Source organism: Ranitomeya variabilis, chromosome 6, assembly GCF_051348905.1.
Source record: "Ranitomeya variabilis isolate aRanVar5 chromosome 6, aRanVar5.hap1, whole genome shotgun sequence".
Classification (NCBI taxonomy): Eukaryota; Metazoa; Chordata; class Amphibia; order Anura; family Dendrobatidae; genus Ranitomeya; species Ranitomeya variabilis.
Genome location: NC_135237.1, coordinates 147949607 through 147975466, shown reverse-complemented (window position 1 = coordinate 147975466; position 25860 = coordinate 147949607). Strand labels below are relative to the sequence as shown.

At 43.0% G+C, this 25860-nt stretch overlaps 1 protein-coding gene across 1 annotated transcript in view; it reads right to left on the bottom strand.

Moving 5' to 3' along the window:
• The window catches only part of KIF15 (kinesin family member 15), a 169351-nt gene that overhangs the window by 7524 nt on the left and 135967 nt on the right, over positions 1-25860 (bottom strand). The window contains exons 25-30 of the mRNA XM_077269093.1: positions 7190-7294; positions 6866-6988; positions 6580-6726; positions 2556-2645; positions 2125-2262; positions 1087-1196 (exon numbers count right to left, since the gene is read on the bottom strand). Coding sequence (XP_077125208.1) covers positions 1087-1196; positions 2125-2262; positions 2556-2645; positions 6580-6726; positions 6866-6988; positions 7190-7294 — 713 coding nt within the window. The remainder of the gene's footprint in view (positions 1-1086; positions 1197-2124; positions 2263-2555; positions 2646-6579; positions 6727-6865; positions 6989-7189; positions 7295-25860) is intronic.

Below are 25860 nucleotides of genomic sequence, written 5' to 3'. Positions count from 1 at the left end.
TACCTCAACGATACTACATGTTCAAATACTAGAAAAGAACCTACGAAAGGCGACATTGTGATCAAGGCCATTGATTGGCCGGAACGTTATTTTTTTGTTCCTGTCGCCTCACTCTTCACCAATAAATTATTCACTTGAAGCAAACCTTCTCCTGTACGAGTGCAGTCATTATATATTTTACTATCGATGGGACTACTGGCTCCGTTCACTAGCACCGTCACCTCCACAGAAGTCGAGTGCCAGCCTTCTTCTACAAACCAAGCACAGGCACTTCATGGTGAGGCCAATCACTTACATACACCTTCTCCCCTGCTTGTTTTCCATTTATCTCCACCCTTCTCTGGCTCTATGAAGCCAGAGCTGTCAATCAGGGTAGAGGGGGTGGGGGGGATAGATGGAAAACAAGCAGATGGGAAGGCGTATGTGAATGATTGGATGCAGCATTAACCACCAAGGAGCGGGACTTATTTTGAACAGTCATTCTGTGTTGACAGAGTCCCTTTAAATAGACCTTCCCGTCTATCTCCTCCCTTCTCTGGATCTATGAAGCCAGAGCTGTGAATCAAATAAGGGTGAGGGTGGAGAAAGAGGAAAAACAAGCAGTTGGGAGAGTATGGAAATGATTGTTCAGGCCACGTTGAGCCAAGCGTCTGTACTTGGTTTGAACAGTCATTCTGTGCTGACAGAGTCCCTTTAAAACGGAGGAAACATTTTCTGTATTTATGCACATTTTCTGTATCAAAAACAGTGAAAAATTCATAAATTAAACTCTCCAATCCTACAAAGTAACGTGAGCAAGTCGTTCTTATAAACCACTGTACTACTATGGCACTGTGATGGTGCCTGCTACTGTTAGTGCATGCAGAGCTATACAGCTTGTATCATGTTGTGTTGAACAGGACAGAAGAAAAGTCAAAAATAAGAAAAAAAAAAGTTTTTTTAATAGTGCAAAATTAGTAAAACCTAAAAAAAAAAAAAAAGCAGTATTCTCAAAATTGGAGCAATACACACGACTCCAGCACACATAAAGTTAACATGTTAATTCAGTTATCGCAACCAGAAACAAACTGGTAACAAAGTCCTTACACACTAGTGTCTTGTCTCTTGCTAGTCTCCAGTTGAAGCTTTAAATCCTTGCATTGTTCTTGCAGATTCTGGATTTCAAGATGCAAATTTTCTGTTTCGCACAATTGAGTCTGTAAGAGGAATAATGACAGTGATACAGAAGGTAACACTGCAGTTAATAGAGTTGGTCACCTTATTCATGTCAGTGATTTTTTTTCATGGCTGCATAAATCGGCCCATTTTTATCAGTGTACTGTTCTGTCTTTGTGTCATTATTTTATCCGCAAAAAAAAAAATTAATACAATTGCATGAAAGCTTCTCCTAGCAATCACTCGGTAAAAAAAATATAGCATACAGTTGTCATCTTTTTCGACTGATCCATGCACTTGCAGATCAGACCAATGTTTCGACCAGCAAAAATAAATCTAATATGTGAAAAGCCCCAAACACAAAAGTGTTAGTGTGCTGTCCATAAAACCCTGAATGATTACCTTAACATGTGCATGGGACATGATTTTGTAGTACTTATCAATATATATGTATTCTAGGTTTCCCATACACATCTGAACTTTTACTCTAGAATTCTGGCATAAAAACCTTTGTAAAGAATTGCAACATCTTTGCGAAAATTTTGCGACTTTTGGCTCTTTCAGTTAAGCTCAGTTCCAACACAATGCGGGGAAGGCATCGCACCACAGCTGTCTAATCCGTGATGAGCTGTGGCCTTAAATATACCAGAAATCTTACTCCAGTCTCTGACTTGAGTAAGATTAGTGGCGAAGTGCATGTTACTGTCAGACGCTCCTGATTCATTAAAAGGCATGAGCTGCTTGTTGGATTAGGAGCGTCTGACTCCAGCACACCCCTTAATTAAGACTGGTGTGAACATCGCCAATCTTGACCAATTGGGGCCAGGGTGTTTCAATTGGAGTAGACTGATGGACAGGTTTGGTCACATGCTCCTTTATAAATCATACTGTGGAGAGGAGAAGCGAACGATAAAAGGGGCTGTCATGTTGGGGATAGGATTTTGTACTTCTTACATATAAGTGACGTACCTTAAGTCTGAGGATTTCTTCATTCTTGGTCATTCGCTCCTCATTTAGCTCAGTTACAACTTTTTCTAATACTGAATTTTTATTTGAAAGATGTGTCAGCTCAGATTCAAATGGAGTTCCCAAAGGCGTTTTTGGGGTCTACAGAGCAAAAAAACACATGTTAGGGAGATTTATCAATGCGTCCTAAAAGAATAAAAAAAAAAAAAAGAAAAATGCTACGAGGGTCTTTAAAATGGTCTATTCAAGAATGTCCCATGAGATGTTATAATGTAAAAGGAGCTCTCACATGCAACTGTAAGAAAACTATACTAAGCAGTAGGGTAAGAAAATCATAAGTAAAGGATTTATTATAAAATATGATTTATTTATGTATCAAGCCTTTAATATGTAATAAGAAAAAAAATCTGCCATTTCTAATGTCTAAAAAGTACCTTAGGAAGCATGGCAGGAGGGCTCTTGTGACAGTCGGGGGGCTTCATTTCATCATCCACAGTCTTTCCCGTTTCATTCTCTTGTTTTAACTTAAAATAGCAAAATATTAAGAAACAGAAACTGAATAATGATAATGTCTTAGGACTTTGTTTTATCATCCTGACAAGTCCATATTATTATTTTAAACCTGGATTTTGTTAGTTGAGACTAGGAAACCACCGTCCATGTAACAGACTGCGACAGTTGTAGTCAGACTTATTCACCCCACCACTGCAAATTAGGTTCATTAGCTAAATTTACAAACTTTCTGGTGTTTGTGATAAACCAATGAAACAAGAACAATGTAAATAGCCCAATACAATTAATATAACAAGTAAATTCTCCATTGCACACAAGATGTCACTTAATTCATCTCTGAACCGGCCTTTTTCTGTGCGTTCCTTTTTTACTCCCACTCTTGCAAAATCTGTAACTATTTATTTTTCTACTGACATAGCCAAGTGAGGGCATGATTTTTCCAGGACGAGATGTAGTTTTGAATTACACTATTCATTTTACCGTATGTGATGTAAAACAGGTGAAATTTTCTAAGTGCTTTGAAAAGACACACTGGCTCTGATTCAACAAGGTCTTGATGTGGGTGTGGGTTGGGTTACGGGGCTCCTGAATCAAGAACATTTGACAAGTGCAATGTGGCTCCGTGCGCGCTTCGCCACAAATCTCAATTGAGTCCATGCTGGAGTAAGATTTGTGGTGTAGCGAATGCCACTGTTTGAGTTTTGACGATTGGCAGTCGCCACCCTCCACCGGCCTCAGCTTTGCCCTCTTTGGAAAAGCTGGATAAAAATGGCGTAGGAACTCCAGAAGTCACAAAATTTTAGAGTTGATTCGAATTGTGCCAAAACTTTTGAAAGCTTTTCACACCAGGAGTCTGATGTAAAAGCTCTGATAAATCGGGTCCATTGTGTTTTGCTTTTACAATGTAAAGTGACCTGGCAATTGGATTTTCTATGTCAGTATAATGATGTCAATACTAGGGTTGAGCGAAACGGGTCGGCAATTTTCAGAAGTCGCCGACTTTTGGCAAAGTCGGGTTTCATGAAACCCGACCCGACCCCTGTGTGGGGTCGGCCATGAAGTCGGCGATCTTCTGAATCTGGAATCGGAATTCCGATACCGATTCCCGATATGTTTAAGATATCGGGAATTGGTATCGGAATTCAGATTTAAGTGTAAAATAAAGAATTAAAATAAAAAATATCGCCATACTTACCATCTGATGCGCCCTGGTACTAACCGGGAACCTTCCTTCCTTAGAATCAGCCTTCCAGGACCTTGCGGTGACGTTGCGGCTTGTGATTGGTCGCGCGGCCGCCCATGTGACCGCTGCGCGACCAATCACAAGCCGCGACGTCACCGTAGGTCCTGGAAGGGCTGATTCTTAGGAAGGAAGGCTGCCGGAACGAAGCCGAGGGTGAGTATATTCCTATTAGGTATATACTCACCCTCGGACACGCCCTGCTTCTTTCCGGCAGCCTTCCTTCCTAAGAATCAGCCCTTCCAGGACCTTCGGTGACGTCACGGTGACGTCTTGGCTTGTGATTGGTCGCGCAGCGGTCACATGGGCGGCCGCGCGACCAATCACAAGCCGCGACGTCACCGTGACGTCACCGCAAGGTCCTGGAAGGCTGATTCTAAGGAAGGAAGGTTCCCGGTTAGTACCAGGGCCCGTCAGAGGGTAAGTATAGCGATATTTTTTATTTTAATTCTTTATTTTACACTTAAATATGGATCCCAGGGCCTGAAGGAGAGTTTCCGCTCCTTCAGACCCTGGGAACCATTGGAAACCCAATGCACTGCATTGGGTTTCGAGTTTCGGCCGACCCCGACTTTTTTATAGGATCGGCCGATTTCACTCGACCCGACTTTTGAAAAAGTCGGGTTTCGTGAAACCCGACCCGATCTTATAAAAGTAAAGGTCGCTCAACCCTAGTCAATACTAAACTTGTATTTTTTTTTTTAATTAGGGTTGTACACACCTTAGAAAATTTTCAGCCACTCACTGCTACTTATCAAGTCCCAACAGTGTCTGACGTACACACTGCTAGGATTAATGGCTACTGCAATCTTTGAATTATCCCACCCCCTTCATGTCAAGCACCCCTTGGCAGTAATGACCAGCTCCAAATGTGATGAATAGCCAAAGACCAGCCTCTGGCAGCATTCCTGAAGACTCTAGATCATTCTTTGTGTGCAGTGGCCCTCAGTTTACTGATATTCTTGAGTTTGCATGCAGAAAAGTCCTTCTACAAATCCCATCAATGCTTTTCTATGGTTCCAGTCAAGTGACTGACAGCCATTCCAGAATCTTCCAGCACTCGGAGGGGGGTTTCAATGATTTTGATTGCAACTAAAGTTGCAAACTTAATAACTCACCTAATGTTTTTAAGTCCACAGTAAGGGTTTTGATCACTATTCCATTAATTTGGATTTGCTTGGCTGTTATAAGCAAAGCCAGCAAGACTTTTTTTTATCACAGATTGCTGGCTGCAGATTAAGAAGTCGAATTTATATAACATTTATTTTACTTCTTATTTTCTCTAAGAAGAGAGGTGGTCAGAAGCAGGAGGGAGTTAGAAAAACTCTCCTGGGAGAGGAAACCATCATACGGCTTTCTCAACTGAATGTTTCTGTAGTCAGCAATAGTCAGTGAAATACAGACTATAAACGGCAAACATTACAAAATGCTTACTGAAACCCAACTGCACAAAATACATGCTAAAATACATGAATTTAAGAAAAAAACACAATTTTGTAATTGTTATTGCTTTACCGTTATTAGCTTTTTAAAAGCAACGTTCTTTGTTGTCCCTTTCCTTGTAGGACTATGTTGACACATTTGTTTTTCTTATCTATGTGTAGTCCACTTTTAAAAATACAGTTAAAAAGGTTTTTATTAATGACCCTCTCGTCAGAATAGGCCATTAAACGGAAGTGTAAAAAAAATCGGTCAGCAGATTTTGCCACTGTAAGATGCAGCCACTGGCTTATCTACAGGGCTTGAAACATCCGGGGAATCCACACCTATCACTGCAATTACCTTTTAAAACGTTAATATATTGTAAGCAGCTAGCATTAGATGGTGTAGCTATGGGCAAGATCAGCTGACTGTCACACAGAGTCGACTTTGCAAAGAAAAGATAAAGTATGGTTATTATCATGTTTACCTTCTCAATCTCGGTTTACACAGTGCTGAACCAGTGCTTCTGTATATAGGTTAGGAAGCACTGACAGTGCTTCCTCCTCTGGACCCAGTGAACATGTAATCACTGGGTGTTGTGAAGGAACTGGAGTTGCTTCTAGGATACCCAGAAAGCTCTGCTATGCACCTCATCCCCTTTTAAGATCTTATTTGTGGCACAGTGTATTAAATATATATATATATATATATATATATATATATATATATATAAAAAAAAAAACACTGAGACTTAATTGCCGTTTCTAGCCCTGCCCCTATAAAAAAATGTTTTAGCGAATAAAGGGTTTTAAACGGAAAGGGGAACCCAATTTTAAATTTATTTTAGCTGTTCTTTGTACGTGTAAAAAAATAAATAAAACTGTGAAAATCAAAACAATTTCCAATTTTTCTTTACATTTCACCAGATTAAAACGGAACATTAAAATTACAAAACAACTAAGCCCTATGGGTTGCAAAAAAAGAGGCAAACTTTGTTTGAATATCTGAACAAGAAAAAAAATTATATAGTGATGTTAAAAGGGCATGTGCAATAAACCACTAAAATGTGTATGGTCAGGAAAGAGGGACAATAACTATGTCATAAACGGAGTAAACAAGGAGCAAGTTGTAAGCAAAACAAGATGTCTGAAATTAGTGAAGAAATGACGTTAGCAGGCTTAAACTTATCTGGAAGTAACCAGGTACTTAAAAAAAATCCTTGTGTGTCCAAACCTTTGAAAAGGTCATTAGCCACAGTATTCTACCTGTATTCAGCTGTTTACCTGGTTAATCAATTCTGCAATTATCTGTTCCTTTTTGAGCAATTCTTCATTTTGGTCTATAAGCAAAGCCTCCTGCTTGTTAAAATCCTCGGTTAACTTGCCAAGCTGTTCAGTTGCATGAATCAATTCATCGCATATAAGCTCCCTCTGTTTAGAAGAAAGCCATGAATTTATCATTGCACACATAGCTCTAACACAAAGCTCCTCAGCTTAGTGCGCATGCAAAAAGCATCACAAGCAAGGGGATCATTTTACAATGGAAGATCTATAAAGACAGATGACTTACCTCAATGCTATCAGCAGACTTCTTCCTTTCCAAATTTTCCTTCAGCTCCTCAATTTCTTTTTCTTGCTTCTCTAAAACAGCTTTGCTTTCTTCTTTAGCAGATAATGCGGAACCATATTTGCTCTAAACAACACATTTCTTTGTTATTTACTCAGATCAATAAGAGTAGAGGTCAACCATCTAACAAAAAAAGACGATAATTTTTCTTGGACTGAATTTCCCCCTTTTCCAACAATGAAGCAAAAGTTACAACCATCAGCACGACAGATCCTGCTAAACCCAACCAAAAACATTGTGCTTAGAACAAAAAAGTGGGGCACATACATTTAGGTCTTCCAGCTCTTGTGTAAAGACATCTATTGACTCCTGCTTGTGCATGATTGTTGTTCTTAGTCCTTGAATTTGGTTCATAAGATCAGTCATTATTTCCTTGCAGCAAAAGGGAAAACATTTTATTTTAGATTCAGTTAAATGAGGCATCATATCACAGTGTATAGAAAATATCCAAGACATTAGTGTGAATTGAATTGAAGTGGCCTAGTAGAGATAATACTATTGACCCACGTGTGACAAACTCATTACTTACTATACATGCACAGACATTGCAAATGGATTCTAACAGCAAAATGTTGTCTTAGCAGGAAACAGGCTCATGTATTTAACCTATTAACGACCCAGGAATTTTTAGTTTGTTTTTTCATCCCCTTCTTCCAAGTATCATAACTTTTGTTATTTCTCCATCTACATAGCAGTATGAAGACTTGTTATTTGCGGGACGAGTTAGAGTTTTCACTGACACCAGTAATTTGACCATATAATTTATTGAAATGTGTTCAAGTGCATTGAATTTGCCATTCATTGTGCAAATTGTGTACAATTCACAGGCGCACCCATTAATAAATGTCACAAAGGTCCTTCGTGGCGCTCAATGCACCTCTGGGAACGGAAGCCGCCGCATGCATCGCGGAGAGCCGGGAGAACTCCGGGAGCCGTCGGAAGGTAAGTATATCCATATTTTTATTCTTTTCTTTTTTTTACACGAATATGGATCCCAGGGCCTGAAGGAGAGTCTCCTCTCCTCCAGGCCCTGGGAACCATCTGGGACCGCTTCCTGTGCCATATGCGGCGACTTCAGAGCTTCGCACATGCCGTACCCGGCATATAAGAAGACCCCCGACTGTGTGTGTGTGTGTGTATGTGTGTATGTGTGTGTGTGTATATATATATATATATATATATATATATATATATATATATATATATATATATATATATTTTTCCTCCATATCTATCACGATTGCCAGATAATGAAGCATGATGTCTATTTTAAGGTAATGGTGGGAATGTGCACCTTGCCGTTAAGGTAAGCAGTGAGGAATGGATCACCTCACTTATCTGGAGCATTGGGCTGGCCAAGGCCGCCATCAGAGTTTTAGCAGCAGTGCAGAGTGGGGCCCTGTCTCTTATGCTTCTGCTCACCGGGCCCCATAGTACACTAAAGTGCTGTGCACTACGGCACACAGCTTGGTGGTGGCAGCTTTCTCGGAGCTCCATGGCCGTCTAACCTTGACGGCAGCGCAGCACCCACTCCCTCCACCTCCTCTGGACTTCCGGTCAGGTGATGGCACGTACGTGATGCGTGCCGACATATACGAGGATGCTAGAACCAGAGCTGCGCCTGCAGGGGATCGTCAGGGTGGTAAGTATGAAAAACTAGAATTAGACTTACCGGTAATTCGGTTTCTAGGAACCTTCCACGACGGCATACGGAGGTTGCCTCTTTGCCCTGATGGGGAACAGGAAATATGGAGAGGTTAAAAGGCCCTCCCTCCTCCCACTCGTCAGTGACTTGTAACTGAAAACCCATAAAACCAGTTTACCTCGGATCACAGATATTATATCCAGGAGTATAGGGAGGGAACTAGCGCCATCGTGGAAGGTTCCAAGAAACTGAATTACCGGTAAGTCCAATTCTATTTTCTCTAGTCACCTTCCACAGCGGCATACGGAGGAATACCAACTAATTTGGCACTAGGGAGGGACAACGGCATGGAGAACTTTCCGGACGAAGACTAAGTCTTTATTGGGCAAGATGTCCAATCTATAATGCTTGGAGAAAGTATGTAAGGAAGACCATGTAGCTGCCCTGCAGATCTGTTCTGCTGATGCACCTGCTCTTTCTGCCCAGGAGACTGAAGTGGATCTAGTTGAGTGGGCCTTGATCCTCACTGGGGGAGTTTTGTCTTGCGAGATATGCTTCCACTATAGCTCTCTTGATCCAGTTAGAAATAGTACTTTTCGCTACTTTCTTCCCTTTATTTTGTCCAGAGAGATGGACAAATAGATTTTGGTCTATTCTGCAAGAGCTGGTTTGCTCTAAATAATGTAGTACAATACGTCTGACATCAAGAGTATGGAATCTTTCTTCTTTTGTATTTGCTGGATTTTGGCAGAAAGAAGGTAGAATGATTTCCTGAGAGCGGTGGAACTCGGAGACTACGTCTGGAAGAAAGGAAGAGTCAAGACGAAGTACTATGGAGTCATCCCTAATAGACAAGTTGGGCTCTCTTATTGATAGGGCTTGAAGTTCTCCTACTCTTCTTGCCATGGTTATAGCCACCAGAAAGATTGTTTTGTATATAAGATTTTGCGGAGAACAAGAGGATAAGGGCTCAAATGGTGGACCTGTAAGCCCCTGGAGTACTAAATTATGGTCCCATAAGGGAACCACCGACTGCGTTTTAGGGTTCATTCTGGAGGCTGATATCAAGAACCTCTTAATCCAGCGATGACCTGCCAGATCCCGGTCGAAGATAGAACTGAGGGCGGAGACCTGGACTTTTAATGTGCTAGGCTTGTGGCCTATCTCTAAGCCTTTCTGTTAAAAATCTAGAATTTTTGACAAATTTGAACAGAGGGGGTCTGGTAGATTAGGAAAGCAGAAAGATGAAAATTTATTTCAGACCTTATTATAGATAGCATTGGTTACTGGTTTTCTTGATCTCTAAAGTGTAGCAACTACTGAGTCCGACATCCCTTTAGCTCTCAGCACCTGGGTTTCAGTAACCATGCCGCTAGATTCCATTTCTGGGGGTTAAGGTGATAAATGGGTCCTTGCAAGAGTAGGTCGTTCTCTACTGGCAACTGGATCTGGCCGTCTACCTGTAGATCGATGATCAAGTTGTACCAACTCCTTTTTGGCCACAAAGGGGCTACTAATAGTCAGAGTTTGTTCTCGGATTTTCCGTAAAACCTTTGCCAAAATCGGGACTGGTGGAGACGCATAGGCCAGGTGAAAATTCCACCTCTGGGCTAGAGCATCTACTCCTCTGGAACCGTCCCTGGGATTTAGAGAGAAGAAAGCTTCGACCTGAGTGTTTTGAGCGAAGAGGCCGATTTCCGGCAGACCCCATCTGTCCACAAGCATCTTGAAGCTTCGACTGTTCAGGATCCATTCCCCTGGCTCTATATCTTGACGACTCAGATAGTCTGCCTGGGTGTTGGACAAGCCTTTCAAGTGGACCACTGTCAGACAGTAGGTATTTCTCTGCCCAGGAGCATATTCGGGTGGAGACATTCTTTAAGTTGTTGAACTTTGCACTTCCCTGGTGTCGAATATGAGCAACTACAGTCATATTGTCCGAATATACTCGGACATGTTGTCCCATGATAAGTCGACCTGCTGCAAGAAGGGTCTCCTCTACAGCTTTTAGTTCTCTGTAGTTGGACGACTTCCTGCTCGTTGTCTGTTCCCAGAGTCCTTGGAAAGGGATGTTGTTTACCATCGCCCCCCAGCCCCTCTTGCTGGCATCTGTTGTGATTGTAGTCTGTGGCATCTGAGTCCAGCTGACACCTTTGTGGAGATTTCATAGGTTTACCCACCATGCTAGGGAGGCTTTGACTCGACCCGGCGTGTGTAGCCTTTTGTTTAAAGAGCTGGGATGGCCGTTCCAATTCTCTAGAATATGAGCTTGAAAGATTCTGGAGTGGGTCTGAGCCCAGGGTACTGACTGGATGCAGGCTGTCATGGAACCCAGAAGCGACATGCACTCCCTGAGCGTAGGAGATTTCGTGAATCTGAATGTCTTGACCTTTGTTACCAAGGTTAGACGGTGGTCTTCTGGAAGAAAAGACATTTGTTTTGCGGACTCCAAAAGAACTCCCAGGAATTTCCTGGATTTGGAGGGCCGTAACAGATTTCTTCAAATTCGGGATCCACCCCAGGGATGTTACAGTATCGAGAGTCTTTGATGCATGAGATTCTAGGGTCGTCTTGGTGGAGGCCACTATTAACAAGTTGTCCAGGTAAGGAACTATACAGATGCCGTGGTTCCGGATATTGGACACCACCTCCGCCATTATCTTGGAACAGACTCTTGGTGCAGAGGAGATTCCAAATGGGAGAACGTTGAACTGATAATGTTCTATCAGGTGATTCCCCTGTACCGCAAACCTGAGGTATTTTCGGTGTCTCGGATGAATTGGAATATGGAAGTATGCGTTCTTTAAGTCGATGGTCGACATAAAGGAGTGAGGACCTATCAAAGGAATGGCCGATTTTACCGACTCCATTTTGAACCTGCGGTATTTTACATGCTGGTTGAGTCCTTTCAAATTTATAATGATACGAGACTCGCTCGAAGGCTTGGGTACTAGAAACAGTCGGGAGTAATTTCCTAGACCTCTTTCGGATTCTGGAACTTGAGATATTACATTTGATCTTGTTAGGTCTCTGAGACCCACTAACAATGTTGTTTGGTCTCTCAAGGAGGGAAGGGAGGTGACAGACGCCGTGGAGGGGAGGAGATGAACTCTATTAACAGGCCCTCTCTGATGACATTGAGGACCCAGTGACAACTGGTGATATTTTGCCACTGAAGGAAAAATTTTGAGACTCTTCCCCCCACCGGGTCGAAGTCACCGCTTCTCCTGTTGGGACTGCTGCTGTTGGGGGATAAGGATATTCTTTCCTCCACTTTTTGGATAGCTCCACCTCCCAGTCTTGCCTTTTCTTCTCTGAGAGGCTTGGGGCTGTGAGGGACGAAAAAACCTTTTCTTAGGTTGTTTTTGTTCTGGAAGAGCTGTTTTCTTGTCCGTGGCCTTCTCCAAGATTTCATCTAGAGAAGGTCCAAAAACAGTCTCCTTTAAAGGGTATAGCACATAATTTGGCTTTGGAGGTGATGTCACCAGACCACATCTTTAGCCAGAGAGCTCTCCTAGCTGAATTAGTTTTCACTAGGGATCTAGCAGCAACTCTGATGGTTTCCATGGAGGCATCAGCCAAAAACCCAGTAGCCCTAAGGAGGCTAGGTAGAGAGCAGCTCACCTCTGGAGGTACCCTGAGATATGTGCGACTCTAGTTCCCCCAACCAGCGGGATAGATCTCTAGCTACACAGGTTGAGGCAATATTAGCTTTTAAGGCTACCGAAGAAGTCTCCCAGGATTTTTTCAAGACACTTCCAATCTTCCTGTCCATCGGATCTTTCAACTGCGAAGAATCCTCAAATGGGAGGGCGGTTCATTTCGCAAGTCTCGCCACCTGTGAGTCAACCTTGGGAACGTCCCATTTAACAGAATTACCTTCTATGGGGAATCTGTGTTTCATCTCAGAGGGAATACTAAGGCGTTTTTCTGGAGATTCCCACTCTTGAGAGATCATGTCGAGTATATTAGAGTGTACAGGGAACCCCACACGTTTACCCTTTGTTATTCCGCCAAACATCTGGTCCTGAATGGACTGAGGTTCTGACTCCTCCTCCAACCCCATAGTGCTGCGTACTGAAGATACTAGATCCTCAATCCAATCTGAGGAAGAGAGATATTTCCCGGTTTCAGAGGCTATGGGTGACATGGGTTCTTCTTGTCTACCAGAGGATGAAGCATAGGAGAGGTCTGATTCTGATTCAAAGTCCTCAACCTTAATTTTCCTTTTCTTCCCTGGAGAAGGTGGTGGAGGGATAAAAGCTGCCAGGGAAGATTGCACTTCTTGCTTAACAAGTGAGCGGATTTCTTCCAATAGGGAGGGTTGCTCTGCTCAGACTATTTTATCAGTGCATGATTGGCAGAGTTTTTTATCCCATAATGAGGGCAATTTAATATTACAGATGGCACACTTCCTCTTTATAGTAGTTTTAGGGGTAGACTTGTCTCCCTGGAACGAGAGGGAGAGTAGTGTCAGAAAAATAGGGAGACCCCTTAGACTATCTATGTAAGGACCCATCCCTGCACACTTACTGTGGCAGGGGCAGCGCTGGGCTCTGCAGGCGCAGGACAGGTATTGCCTTCCATGCTGAAGCATAGTCTTACCTGCGACGTCTTCAGGCAGGTTTTATACTGAATAGTAGGCCCCTGCCCCCCAGCGAGGATCATGTTCCCTCCTCCCCTTTTGGTCAGAGAGCAGAGGACGGTGCCTTGCACGAGGAGCCGTCGGCGGAAGTGTTGCGCTCCATGGAACAGATTGACCCGGAAGTGACGCGTGTGGCCACTTCCGGGACGCTGGCTGGGCGCGAGGAGGGAGAGGAAACCGGAGAGCTCAGGGAGGACTCCGATCGGGATCACTGGCCTGCTTTACCCTCAAGGGATCGACAGCGGATCGACAGGAGCAGCAAGAAGGGGAGGCAGACGCGACCACATGCTGCCCAGCTTAGGAGAGGCAAAGCCTGGCAAACAGGTACTGTAGTTGCCGGCCACCACAGCACACGGAACCTCTCTCTGTCCCATGGGGAACAGGAAAGACACTGATGAGATGGAGAGGTTAAAAGGCCCTCCCTCACAATTTCCTCTTCCCCATCAGAGCAAAGAGGCAACCTCCATATGCCGTCGTGGAAGGTGACTAGAGAAAAACATTTTTGTTTTTCTTTATAAAATTAATGGATGAGGGGTAATAATGAAGTGATGAGGGACTACAAATGATGGATTGAGGGTGAGGGACAGGTGACAGTAATTGAATTGAAGGTGGGGGTGAGAAGGGCAAATGATGACCTACCCTGGGGGAGAGCAAATAATGATGAATTTTGAGGGTGGCAGTAGTAAGTGATTTATTGAATGTGGGGTAGAGCAGTTGTTAATATAGGGTGGGAGAGACATAGGACATGACAATGAATTGGGGTGGAAAGGAAAATGTAAATCTAATGAATCGGGGTGTCAGGAGGTACAGAATGGGGACATTGAGGATGCAGTGACTCGTAATGAATTAGGTAAAAGAGTACACGTGCTAATTAAGTTATATATGTATTAGGTGGGGAAAGTGGCTATTTATAGTTAATAGGGGCACAGTTGTGGATTATAATTTATATTTGGAATGGTGGGTTGCATAATAACTAATTATGTATTAATTGTGGGTGCACGTCTGTATTCAGCTGTGTAGTGTAGAAGAAAGGGAAAAAGTGGGGAATGTGCTCTGAAGCGGTGCTCTAGATAACGGTGTGTTTTTTTATGCAGACGAGTCCTGGCTGGAAGAAGTGATGGCGGTCTGTGCTGGATGAAGAACAAAAGTGAATATTAAGGACTTCAGCTAGAGACGTCACTGGTGAGTCAGTGTGTTACCTGTCACTTGTTGTTCGGTGGGAACTATTATCATAGAATGATAGAGTTGGAAGGGACCTCCTGGGTCATCTGGTCCAACCCCATGCTCAAAGCAGGATTCACTAAATCATCCCAGACAATTGTCTGGCCAGCCTCTGTTTGAAAACTTCCATGGAAGGAGAACTCACCACCACTCGTGGCAGCCTGTTCCACTCATTGATCACCCTGTGAAATTTTTTTTTCTAATAACTAATCGGTGTCTCCTCCCATTCAGTTTCATCCCTTTACTTCTAGTCATTCCTTGTGCAAATGGGAATAAAGATGATCCTTCTACAATGTGACAGCTCTTGAGATATTTGTAGACAGCCATTAAGTCTCCTCTCAGTCTTCTTTTTTGCAAGCTAAACATTCCCAAATCCTGCAACCGTTCCTCATAGGACATGGTTTGCAGACCGGTCACCATTCTGGTCGCTCTTCTCTGAACTTGCTCCAGTTTGTTGATGTCTTTTTTAAAATGTGATGCCCAAAACCGGACACAGTATTCCAGATAAGAGCTGACCAAAAAGGAGTAGAGGGCAATAATGGAAGCATTGCGTGTGGACCAGGCGCAGATGGAGGAAGAAAGTACACAGGTTTCTGCATGTTTGCCAAACCCCTTTTTAGGACACAGGCGTGGATGTATCCAGCACTGCAACTGTCCTTGCACATTTACAAGTACCATCAGCAACCACGTCCACTTCCTTGTCTCAGTGCAGCCGTTCAGTTATCCCTACCCCAGGTCTTGAAACTCAAAGACCATACCCAGCCAGCCAGCCAGCCAGCCACCCACCCACAGGCCCAAACACTAAATGGACACATTTACAGACTGCTTGACCTGGAAACCTTACAGTTTACGGTTGTGGACACTTTGGGCTCCCGCAACCTCATGGTTGCGTACAGTGATAGAATTATTGTAAATTATCTGCCTCTCAGGCTTTTTGCAAATTTTATTTTATTTTTTAAATCTATGACCAGCAACAATACTGAAATGTTAAGAGGAGGAGAGTGAGTGGGAGAGTCCTCCTACTTGTGGGGACAGGGAAATCTTGACTGTTGGGACTCTGGCAGATATGGCTTACTTTATGTACTGCTGCCTTTTCGGTGTCCCACATGTTATATACAGTTTGGACAACACCTATTACTGGTTATTCACACTTTTCGACCCATGCTTTGAGAACGCTTTCCTGTTCCACTTTTCAGGGGTGGAGGGGGGTCGCGGAACAACACTCTTTACAGGGAATCTGTCACTTATATAAAGTGATGAAAGAGGATTTCTCAGCAACAACACAGCTAATATAAGACATACTTCTAGGGCTGTTATCAGCATTCTATAACCTGTATGCCCATACTAATAGTTTAGATAGGTCAAGTGTGGCGACAGATTCCCTTTAAGGCAGATATATGCAAATAGGTGTTCAGTTGCATGGCACATAATGCTTTCAGTCTGTTTTTCACCACTATTCTGTCTTTCACACAGTCCTGTCTCACTAGCAAAGATTCTGGACCACCTAGCCATCAACCTGATCATTTTTCCTCCCACCATGGCAAATGCCAGCAGACAAGTGATCCCACACTCTGAAGAGCAAATGTTGACATTTTCATTTATTAATTGCGGCCTCTCGCCCTGGTCATTTCAAGAGGGACATGGGGAAAACGTGTTTAGTGATGGCCAAATATTTGTGCAGACATTGTCAAAAGACGACTCTGTGCTATGTCAATTAGAGCCTCAAGCGGTTGATAATGAGACACAGTTGACAACAAGTGATGTTGTTAAGTAGTGATGAGCGAGCACAAAATTGTGGGGGGTGCTCATCACTCGTATCGAGCACGTCATACTGCTCCAGTGCTCATCTTGAGTAACAAGTATAATGGAAGTCAATGGTAAATTCGAGCATTTTTCAGAAGGACTTTGCCAGGATGTCTGAGGAGCATAAAAATTGCTGAAATTGATGGAAAAAGTGCTCAAATATAATGGGAACACACATCTGACTCCCAGTTTGCTTCTGGCAACAATATTATTAGAGTTTTACTCCACTTTTACTGAAAAAAAACAAACCAAACCCCAAGCAAATATGGATTTTACAGGAAAAAATGCTAGGAAACATTCTTTCCTGTATAATGACTTGCATATAAGGAAAAAAAAAAAAGAATGAAAAAAAAAGAGCCTCCTCCACCCCTTTAGGGTATGTTCACATATAGGGCTATTGCACTTTCGCATTGCTTTAAATGGTGAAAAACCCATTTCCCAGTAAATATAATTTTAACATTTTATTACCCTATATGGGTATGTGGTGTGTGACACACATCCGGTTTAATTTATGAAGGAGGGACTGTGATACACCACCAAGCCCATGCAGACAATGTAAGAACTGGCAAAATTTTGACTTTTTAAATGCAACATTTTATGCAATAATTAGCGAATGCCATGTCGCGTTTGGAGAGCCCCTGGTGTGCCTAAACAGTGGAAACCCCCCACAAGTGACACCATTTTGGAAACTAGACCCCCTCAAGGAACTTATCTAGATGTGCGGTGAGCACCTTGAATCCCCAGGTGCTTCACAGCACGTTGAGCCGGGAAAATACACAGAAAAGAAAAAAAAAAAAAAATCACATTTTTCCCCACAAAAAAATGTTTTTAGCCCCAATTTTTTTTTATTTTCACAAGGGTAACAGGAGAAAATGGAACCCAAAATTTGCGTAATTTCTTCTGAGTACACCAATGCCCCTTAAGTGGTCAAAAACTACTTTTGAGGCACAGTGCAAAAGCTCAGAAGGGAAGAAGCGCCATATTGGAGTTCAGAAATTGATGGACTAGTTTGACCGTGCCATGGTCACATTGGTAGAGCCCCTGAGGCACCAGACCAGCAGAACCCCCCGTAAGTGACATAATTTTACAAACTACACCGTTCAATAAATTCATCTAGGGGTGCAGTGATCTTCTTGACAGCACAGGTGTGTCACAGAATTTTATACCATTGGGCAGTGAAGAAAAAAAATGTACCACCAAGATTGTGTGTTAGCCCCACATTTTACATTTTCATACTGGGAAATGGATAAAAATGGCACCAAAATAGTCCCACAATTTCAGCTGAATGGAGAAATACCCCATAGGTAGCTGTATAGTACTGATTATCCCACAATTTCTACCAAATGTGACAATACAGTACTGCTTAGCCATACAGAGAGACTCGGGAGGGACGGAGCGCCATTTGCCTCCTGGAGTGCAGATTTTCCTAGAATAGTTTGCGGACTCCATAGACACAGCCCCTAAGTGCTAGAAGAGCAGAATCCCCCCTCAAGTGACCACATTTTGGAAATGATACCCCTTTGGGAATTTATCTACAGGTGCGTGTTTTTCAGAAACAAGCAGCAGTGGATGTTGCTGAGCAATAGCAGATTGCTAATCTGCTACAGTATTTTAGTGTCCATACATTGTAGTGCATAGTATGTTGTAGTCAACAGTACGTTATGCCCAGCTTGTGCTTCTGGTGACAAGCATCCGTAAATTAGGAGGGCTTTCATTGCTACGGAAACATGTGGATGCTAAATGTGGCTAGGCACACTGGGGCTCAGAAGCGAGGGGGCATTTGGTATGCAGAATTCAATACATTTTTTTTTGCCATATCACTTTTCCTGAGCCTATAATAATTTTTTATTTATATAGCGCCAACATATTCCGCAGCACTTTACATTATAGAGGGGACTTGTACATACGATAAACAATACAGCACAACAATAAACACAGATCAAAACAGATACCAAGAGGAATGAGGGGCCTGCTTGCAAGCTTACAAACTATGAGGAAAAAGGGGAGATATGAAAGGTGGATGGTAACAGAACATGAAGCGAGGAACCTGATTATGGTTTAAGTTTTTTGAATGGGCCACACAGGGATAGTTAGCAGGGCTGTGGAGTCGGAGTTAGTTTTGATTGGAGTCGGCAGCTTAAAAAAAAATGTATTAATATTTCATAATTGAACTTTCATATGAATTTTATAAATGTTACTCAAATATATATGTTCTATCAAACTATGAACAACAGTGATAAGCAGTTCTGCTGGAGATACAGACATTTCTTACTTCTTGTGTGTCACTGTTCTCCACTGCCCTTATCTAATCTTAATAGTTAAAGAAAATTGGCGCGCACTCAAGGTATTAAAGGGAGCGAGGTGCTGGTGTAATGGGCTGTAAAAAGCCCTAAATACAATGAAGAGTATATATACACCGCACACTCTAGGTATGTGAAATGCAATATTTACAATTTATTAATGATGTGAACACATGCGTGTTTGAAAGCGACCAGAGGAAATAATGACGTTTCGGCTCTACCAGAGCCTTAATCATATAATCGCTTTATTACGCATAGAGTAGAGGATAAGGATCCTTGTGGATACGTAGAATGAACTTATAGGCGTTTTAATGACGCAATGGTGGGACTGATGAGAGCCCAGGTGTGGGGTCTGGATGTAGCGATCTATGAGCGGCGCTCCCGCTCCCTGCTGTGCCAGTGTAGAGTGACCGGCGGTACTGAGGCTCACCGCCTCTGGTAGAGCCGAAACGTCATTATTTCCTCTCCTCCAGGCCCTGGGAAGCATGAATAGTGTAAAAAAAAAAAAGAATTAAAATAAAAAATGATGATATACTCACCTCTCAGCGCTGCACGCGGCCGTCCGGTCTCACTTGCTGTGCGAGCAGGACCTGTGGTGACGTCGCGGTCACATGACCGTGACGTCACGAAGGTCCTTCTCGGCACAGCATCTTTGGAATCGGACCGCCGCGTGCAGCGCAGAGGAGATCCGGACATCAGAGGGGGTGAGTATAACTAATTTTTATCATTACTATTGATACTGCATATTGCTGCATATGCAGCATCAATAGTACAGGAGTAATCCCGCAGCGGAAATCGCAAAACAAACCGCGATAAATCTGCAGGGATAACCGCAGCGGTTTTGCCCTGCAGATTTATCAATTCCGCTGCGGGATAAACCCGCAGAGCACACCGCAAGGTGTGAACCCGGCCTTATACTTGGTTAACCTCATGGTGCCCCAATTTACAATGTATGAAACTGAAAGTGAAAATGTGTTGCAAATTCTTAGTAGTAAAGCTCCTCCTCTAGACTAGATGTTTACTAGGTGTGCGTCTTCCAAGCATCTCACAGCTCCTACTCAGAAGAGGAAGGCTGTAAGAAGTATTATCCTTTCAACAAACTTTGCATCAGTTAACTGTGAGTACATGAGGAATAACAGTATTACTGACCACTATATCAGTTGTACGACCTGGCAATAATTTTGTACAATTGTTTTTCGGAAAAACAATTGTCATTTGGATTGTGAATGCAGAATTAAAAACCTGAGAATGTCAAAGAAGCGTCACATTAAATCAGCTGTATTTGAACATTTCACCATCACTCAAGATAGAAAACATTATGTCTGTCAGTGTATGACAAATGATCCAGACGAAAACAAATGCTGTGAAGCCAAGATCAGTGCATATTCAGGCAAAGATAAAAATGCTCCTACCAGAGCTTCTAATCTAAAGAGACATTTACAGCGATTTCATCCAGAAGTACTGAAATAGTGGATGAGAAAGACTGCATCCAAACCAATGAACCAGTGCCCAGCTCTTCCAGCCAAACAAAGGAGCAGAGAACTTTGCAGCCATCAGTTGCAATATATTTTGTCAGTGACAAAGTTACTGTGACAATGACCGTAGATACATTTAAAAAACAGATCAGAGCTTGTTGTAAAGGATAGTGTGCCTATTTCATTATTTTCACGACCAGCTTTTATGTGTCTGAATGGGGAAATGGCCCGCAAGCTTGGTGTTTCTCTGGAGAGAGAGAGAGTATTAGAAAATTAGTAATCGAAGAAGCTTTTAAGTAAAAGGAAGAACTTAAAAAAACTCTCAAGGGATGCTTTCTGTTTCTTAAAATGGATGCCTGCACACGTCACAGAGTAAACTATTTTGCCATCAATGTCCGATTTGTTTGTGACAAAAATGAAATAGTTACCAAGACATTGGCAGTAAAAGACACCAAAGCTCATCACACCAGTGAGTTTCTCCAGGTCTTGGTGGAAAAGGTTCTGCAAGACTATGAACTTAAAAAAGCGCAAGTTCTTTCTGTCATAACTGACAATGCTTCAAATATGATAACGCAGCGCCCCAGAGTCCTGGTCGTTGCAGTACTGTGGCTCCGCCACTAAGGGGAGCTATGGTACGTCTGATGGCACTGAAGGAGTTCATCTGACCAGGTATCACAGACACCAATACATTTCACAGCCGGGCCTCCAGGGGGAGCTAAGGGTTCTATTCATTAGGCCACTCCTCACATACTGGTAAAACTGGGGGTCAGGCAGGAAGTTAGAACAGAAAGCTGACGGGGTTGGAACCAGGCAACACCTTGTGGCAGAGGGTGTTGTGGGGGGAAGATTCGGTAGGGCCCCTGTCGGGGGTGGGATCCTGACAGAGGCCTGGCAACTTGAGAGAACGTCAAGGGACCGTGCCTGCTCAGCATAGCGGCGGTGCCCAAGGAAGGATTAGAAGCGAGATAGATTGTGCTGAGTGAGAAACGAGAACAAAGCAACAAGGAGAATACCAGTAGGAGTCGTGCTGTGAGACCGAGGCAACATCCTACTGAGGCGCACAACCGGCGGCCGGAACGCCGAGGAAGTATTCATAAATCTAGCTTCAAGCAATACTTCAAACCAACGGCAGGACAGTCAGTCATAGGCGGGCTGTCTCACCTAAATCACCTACGAAGACATAGGGGGCAACCTGTGGAGAGGGGCGACTCTAGGGTCCCGGAAGAGCTCCGAGCCTACCCGTCATACGGGTGCCGTCCTAACCGTAACATCAGGGAGGGACGGAAGATTAGCAGAACATCATCTAATAGAGTTGTGAGGGAACCTAAGAAACAGACACAACAGTTGTGGGGACTTTCCGTAAGCACAGCAGGGAAGGACCACAACACATAGCGCTAGCAGGAAGGCACAGATTTCCACCTGCAAAGAGAACTCTGGAGGTGCCATTGGACCGGCCGGACTTGCGCAGCCTGGTTAACCGTATTCCGGATTGAGGACCCAGAGATCTTCAGTAAAGAGGTAAAGAGACTGCAACCTGGTGTCATTATTTACTGCGACCGGCACCGCACCACCACCACTATCCACATCTATTACTGTACGCCCCTCAGCAGGGTCACGGACCGGGTCTAGCCACCGTGACAACCCCAGAGCAGAGACTCAGAGGCCCGGTACCGGGTACCCCTCGGCCCTGCGGCAGTGGGGGCGCTACAATAAGTACTATTAAGCTAATGTATGAGAGTAATGATGGTGACCAGCAGCTAGAAGAACATTCTGGGTCCACAGACACAGAAATGTTTGAAATAGAGGAACACAGTATTGTAACTGGGGAGCAAACTGAAGTTGTTTCAGATGAACAGCAACATGATAGTTTAGATGATCTTGTTGAAACTGTGTCAATATGTTCTTTCATTCATCACATGCGCTGTGTTGTGCATACGCTACAGCTGGCTATAAGAGACAGTCTGCAAGAAGGACATGCTGCTACACTGATTGGCAAGGTGAGAAAATTGGCTACTGTTGCCAGAACCCCTAAAGTTGACTCAATTTTGAAGAGACGTGCTGGAAAAGGGGCAATTATTGATCAAGCCACACGATGGGGCAGTACTTACTTAATGATTCAGCGCTTGGTTGAACTGAAAACCTTTCTTGTAGACATGGCTAACCCTCAACTGATGCTAAATTGAAAGTCAGTGGAATCAGGTGACTGAGCTGGAAAAATTGCTAGAGCACCCATTTACAGTGACTAAAAAAATTGCAAGCAGAGGACTTAACTCCAGGTATTTTCTTAAAGGAGTGGAAGAACCTGATGTTTCGCCTGTCCCAAAGAGGAGGGTTAATTGCAAGTGGTATTGCTACATCAATGAAACGGAGAGAGGAGCTACTATTACAAAATAACATTATTTTGGCAGCTGTTTATGTAGACCCAATGCATCGGATTCTTCTAGATGATCAACAGCTAACTAAAGGAAAAGAAGCTCTGTTTGAAATAGCAGTAAGGATGAAAGGGTTGCAGAACAGTCAGGAGGAACAAGAAGAATTTTGTCGTCCTGCCACATCTTCACCCTCATCAACTGATGAAGAATTTAATTTTTAAATATATTTGGATCACAAGGACCGTGCAAAGCGTTCCCGCATAGAAGAGTCATCCCCATCAAAGAACACAGCCAGTACATTTCAGCAGAATTTTTCATGTGCACTAAAAGAAATTGAGAAATTTGACCGTTCATCAAAAATAACAGTGCAACAAGCGATTCCTCTGTATCCTGACATTGTCAGAGATGTTGCCCGAGTGGTTACTGCTTTGCCACCAACCCAAGTTAGTGTAGAGAGGTTGTTCTCTGCTCTCAAAATAATTAGATCAGATTTGAGGGCATCCATGAAGGAGGATCTGACAGAGGCAATACTTTTTCTGAGGACAAATTTATAGATTTCTTCTTATTAACTGCATAACAGTGTTTATTGCAAATTTACTTACAAGAGTTTAGAAAAGTTTATTAAAGTTATTTGCTATATTCTGATTGTAATCTAATAAATAATAGTTTTTGCTCTAAGTGGTCTGATTACTTATATGATGGTGAGAAACTGAATAAGCACGATAATATTTTACAACAGTAAATTTATTGTTACGCATTGGCCATTTATGAAGGAGTCAGAACCTGATAAAATCCAGGAGTCGGAGTCGCAACTGTGGCTTACCGACTCCACAGCCCTGATAGTTAGGTTAATGCGCTGAGATGGTAGGCCAGTCTGAACAAATGTGTTTTTAGGGCACGCTTAAAACTGTGGGGATTGGGGATTAAATCATATTAATCTGGGTAGTGCATTCCAAAGAATTGCCGCAGCACGTGAAAAGTTTTGGAGACAGGAGTGGGAGGTCCTGATTATTGAAGATGCTAACCTCAGGTCATTAGCAGAACGGAGTGCACGGGTAGGGTGGTAGACTGAGACCAGGGAGGAGATGTAGGGTGGTGCTGAGCCATGGAGTGCTTTGTGGATAAGGGTAATAAGTTTGTAGTGGATTCTGGAGTGGACGGGTAACCAGTGTAATGACTGGCACAATGTAGAGGCATCGGGAAAACGGTTGGTGAGGAATATGATCCTGGCTGCAGCATTCAAGACAGATTGGAATGGGGAGAGTTTGGTAAGAGGGAGGCTGATTAGTAGAGCATTACAATAGTCCAGACGAGAATGAATAAGAGAAACAGAAAGTTTTTGCAGAGTCGAAAGTAAGAAAAGGTCGAATTCTAGAAATGTTTTTGAGGTGCAGATAACAAGAGCGAGCCAGTGATCGGATGTGGGGGGTGAATGAAAGCTCAGAATCAAGTATGACCCCAAGGCAGCGGGCATGTTGCTTGGGAGTAATGGTGGAATCACACACGAAGATGGCAATGTCAGGCAAAGGTAGGCTAGTAAGTAGAGCGAGAGAACACAAGGAGTTCAGTTTTTGACAGGTTCAGTTTCAGATAGAGGGAGGACATGATGTTAGAGACAGTGGCAAGACAAATCGCTGGTGTTTTCTAAAAAGGCAGGCGTGATATCAGGAGCAGAAGTGTATAATTGGGTGTCATCAGCATAGAGATGGTACTGAACCCAAATCTACTTATTGTTTGTCCAATAGGGGCAGTATACAAAGAGAAGAGGGGGCCTAGGACTGATCATTGAGGAACCCCGATAGTAAGGGGAAGGTGAGAGGAGGAGGAACCAGCAAAAGATAAAGTGAAGGATCGGTCAGAGAGATAGGAGGAGAACCAGGAGAGAACGGTGTCATTGAGGCCGATGGAGCGGAGCATAGTGAGGAGGAGCTGATGATCCAAAGTGTCGAATGCTGCCTAGAGATCCAAGAGAATTAGCATGGAGTAGTGACCATTAGATATAGCTGTTAGTAGATCATTAGAGACTTTAGTGAGGGCAGTTTCAGTGGAGTGTAAGGAGCGGAAACCAGACTGAAGAGGGTCGAGACAGAGTTATCTGAGAGATAGCGGATAAGACGGGAGTGGACCATGCGTTCGAGGAGTTTAAAGATGAAGGGAAGATTAGAGACAAGTCTATAGTTAGCGGCACAGTTTTGGTTGAGGGATGGTTTTTGAAGTAATGGATGTATGATGGCATGCTTAAATGAGGGAAAGATACCGGAAGAGAGAGGTTGAATATTTTGCTAGGTGAGAGGTGACAGCAGGGGAAAGGGACTGAAGGAGATGTGACAGAATGGGGTCACTGGTGCAAGCCTATGTAGCACCAGCAACGTGAAAGCCCCCTATAGTTCCGTTAACAGATGACAGACCTGAGTGGGGGACTTGCTTTTTCTGTGGATTGAGTTGAAGCTTTTTGGGGAACAATTTATATAACGTTTGGGTTCACATTTGTCCGGCGCTCTATGCTGAGCACTTACTTTGGGGTTTCCATATAAATCTCTGTGTGACGCAACAGATGAAACCCCGAAGGATCCATTCACTATATTGAGGCAGCAGAGTTACTCTGGACTCTGTTCAGCGGTGTCCTTTTCAGAAGTGCACAAAACTGTGGTCGACTGCGCTTTTATGCTAGAATAAAAAGACAAACACCGCCGGATCACAGGTCCTTTAGCGTCCAGAGTGCTTCCATCTGCATCATTATTGGGAATAGTCTGCCGGGGATTCAGTCTGAATCACGTATTTCAGAGAATTACATAGAAACCGTGGTGTAAGCATTCAGCACAGAGGATAAATGTGAGCCTAGTCTTACTACGATCTTTGGGAGGCAGAATGAACAAATCAACAGCAGGTGATTAATTGGTTTTATTTATATATTAGTGATTACACAACTTTTCTTCAGGTCAGTACGATTGCAGCAATACCAGATTTATATTTTAGGTTTTGGCGCTTTTACACAAACTTTTGTAGAAAAAAAATATTTTTGCATTGCTTTATTCTGAGAGCTATAACTTACTATTTTTCTGCCAACGGAGTTGTATGGCGGCATGTTTTATGCGAGACAAGATGACATTTACAGCGGTACCATTGTTATTTACATTCGTCTTTTTGATCGACGGTATGATGATAAAGCATAGTTTTATGCCTTGTTTTTCAGTATTTGTTTTTTTCATACGGTGTTCACTGAAGGGGTTAGTTAGTGTACCAGTTTTATAGGTCGGGTCGTTCTGGACACAGCAATACCAAATATGCATACTTTTTTGTTTAGTTTTTTTACATAAATAAAATGTATTGGATTATTATTTTTTCTTTTTTGTTCCTTTATTTTGGGAGTTTTAACAAAATATATTTTAAAATTTTAATAATTGTTTTACATTATCCTTACACTGACAGATCGCTGATCTGATACTCTGCAATGTTTCTGCACTGCAGGGCATCATA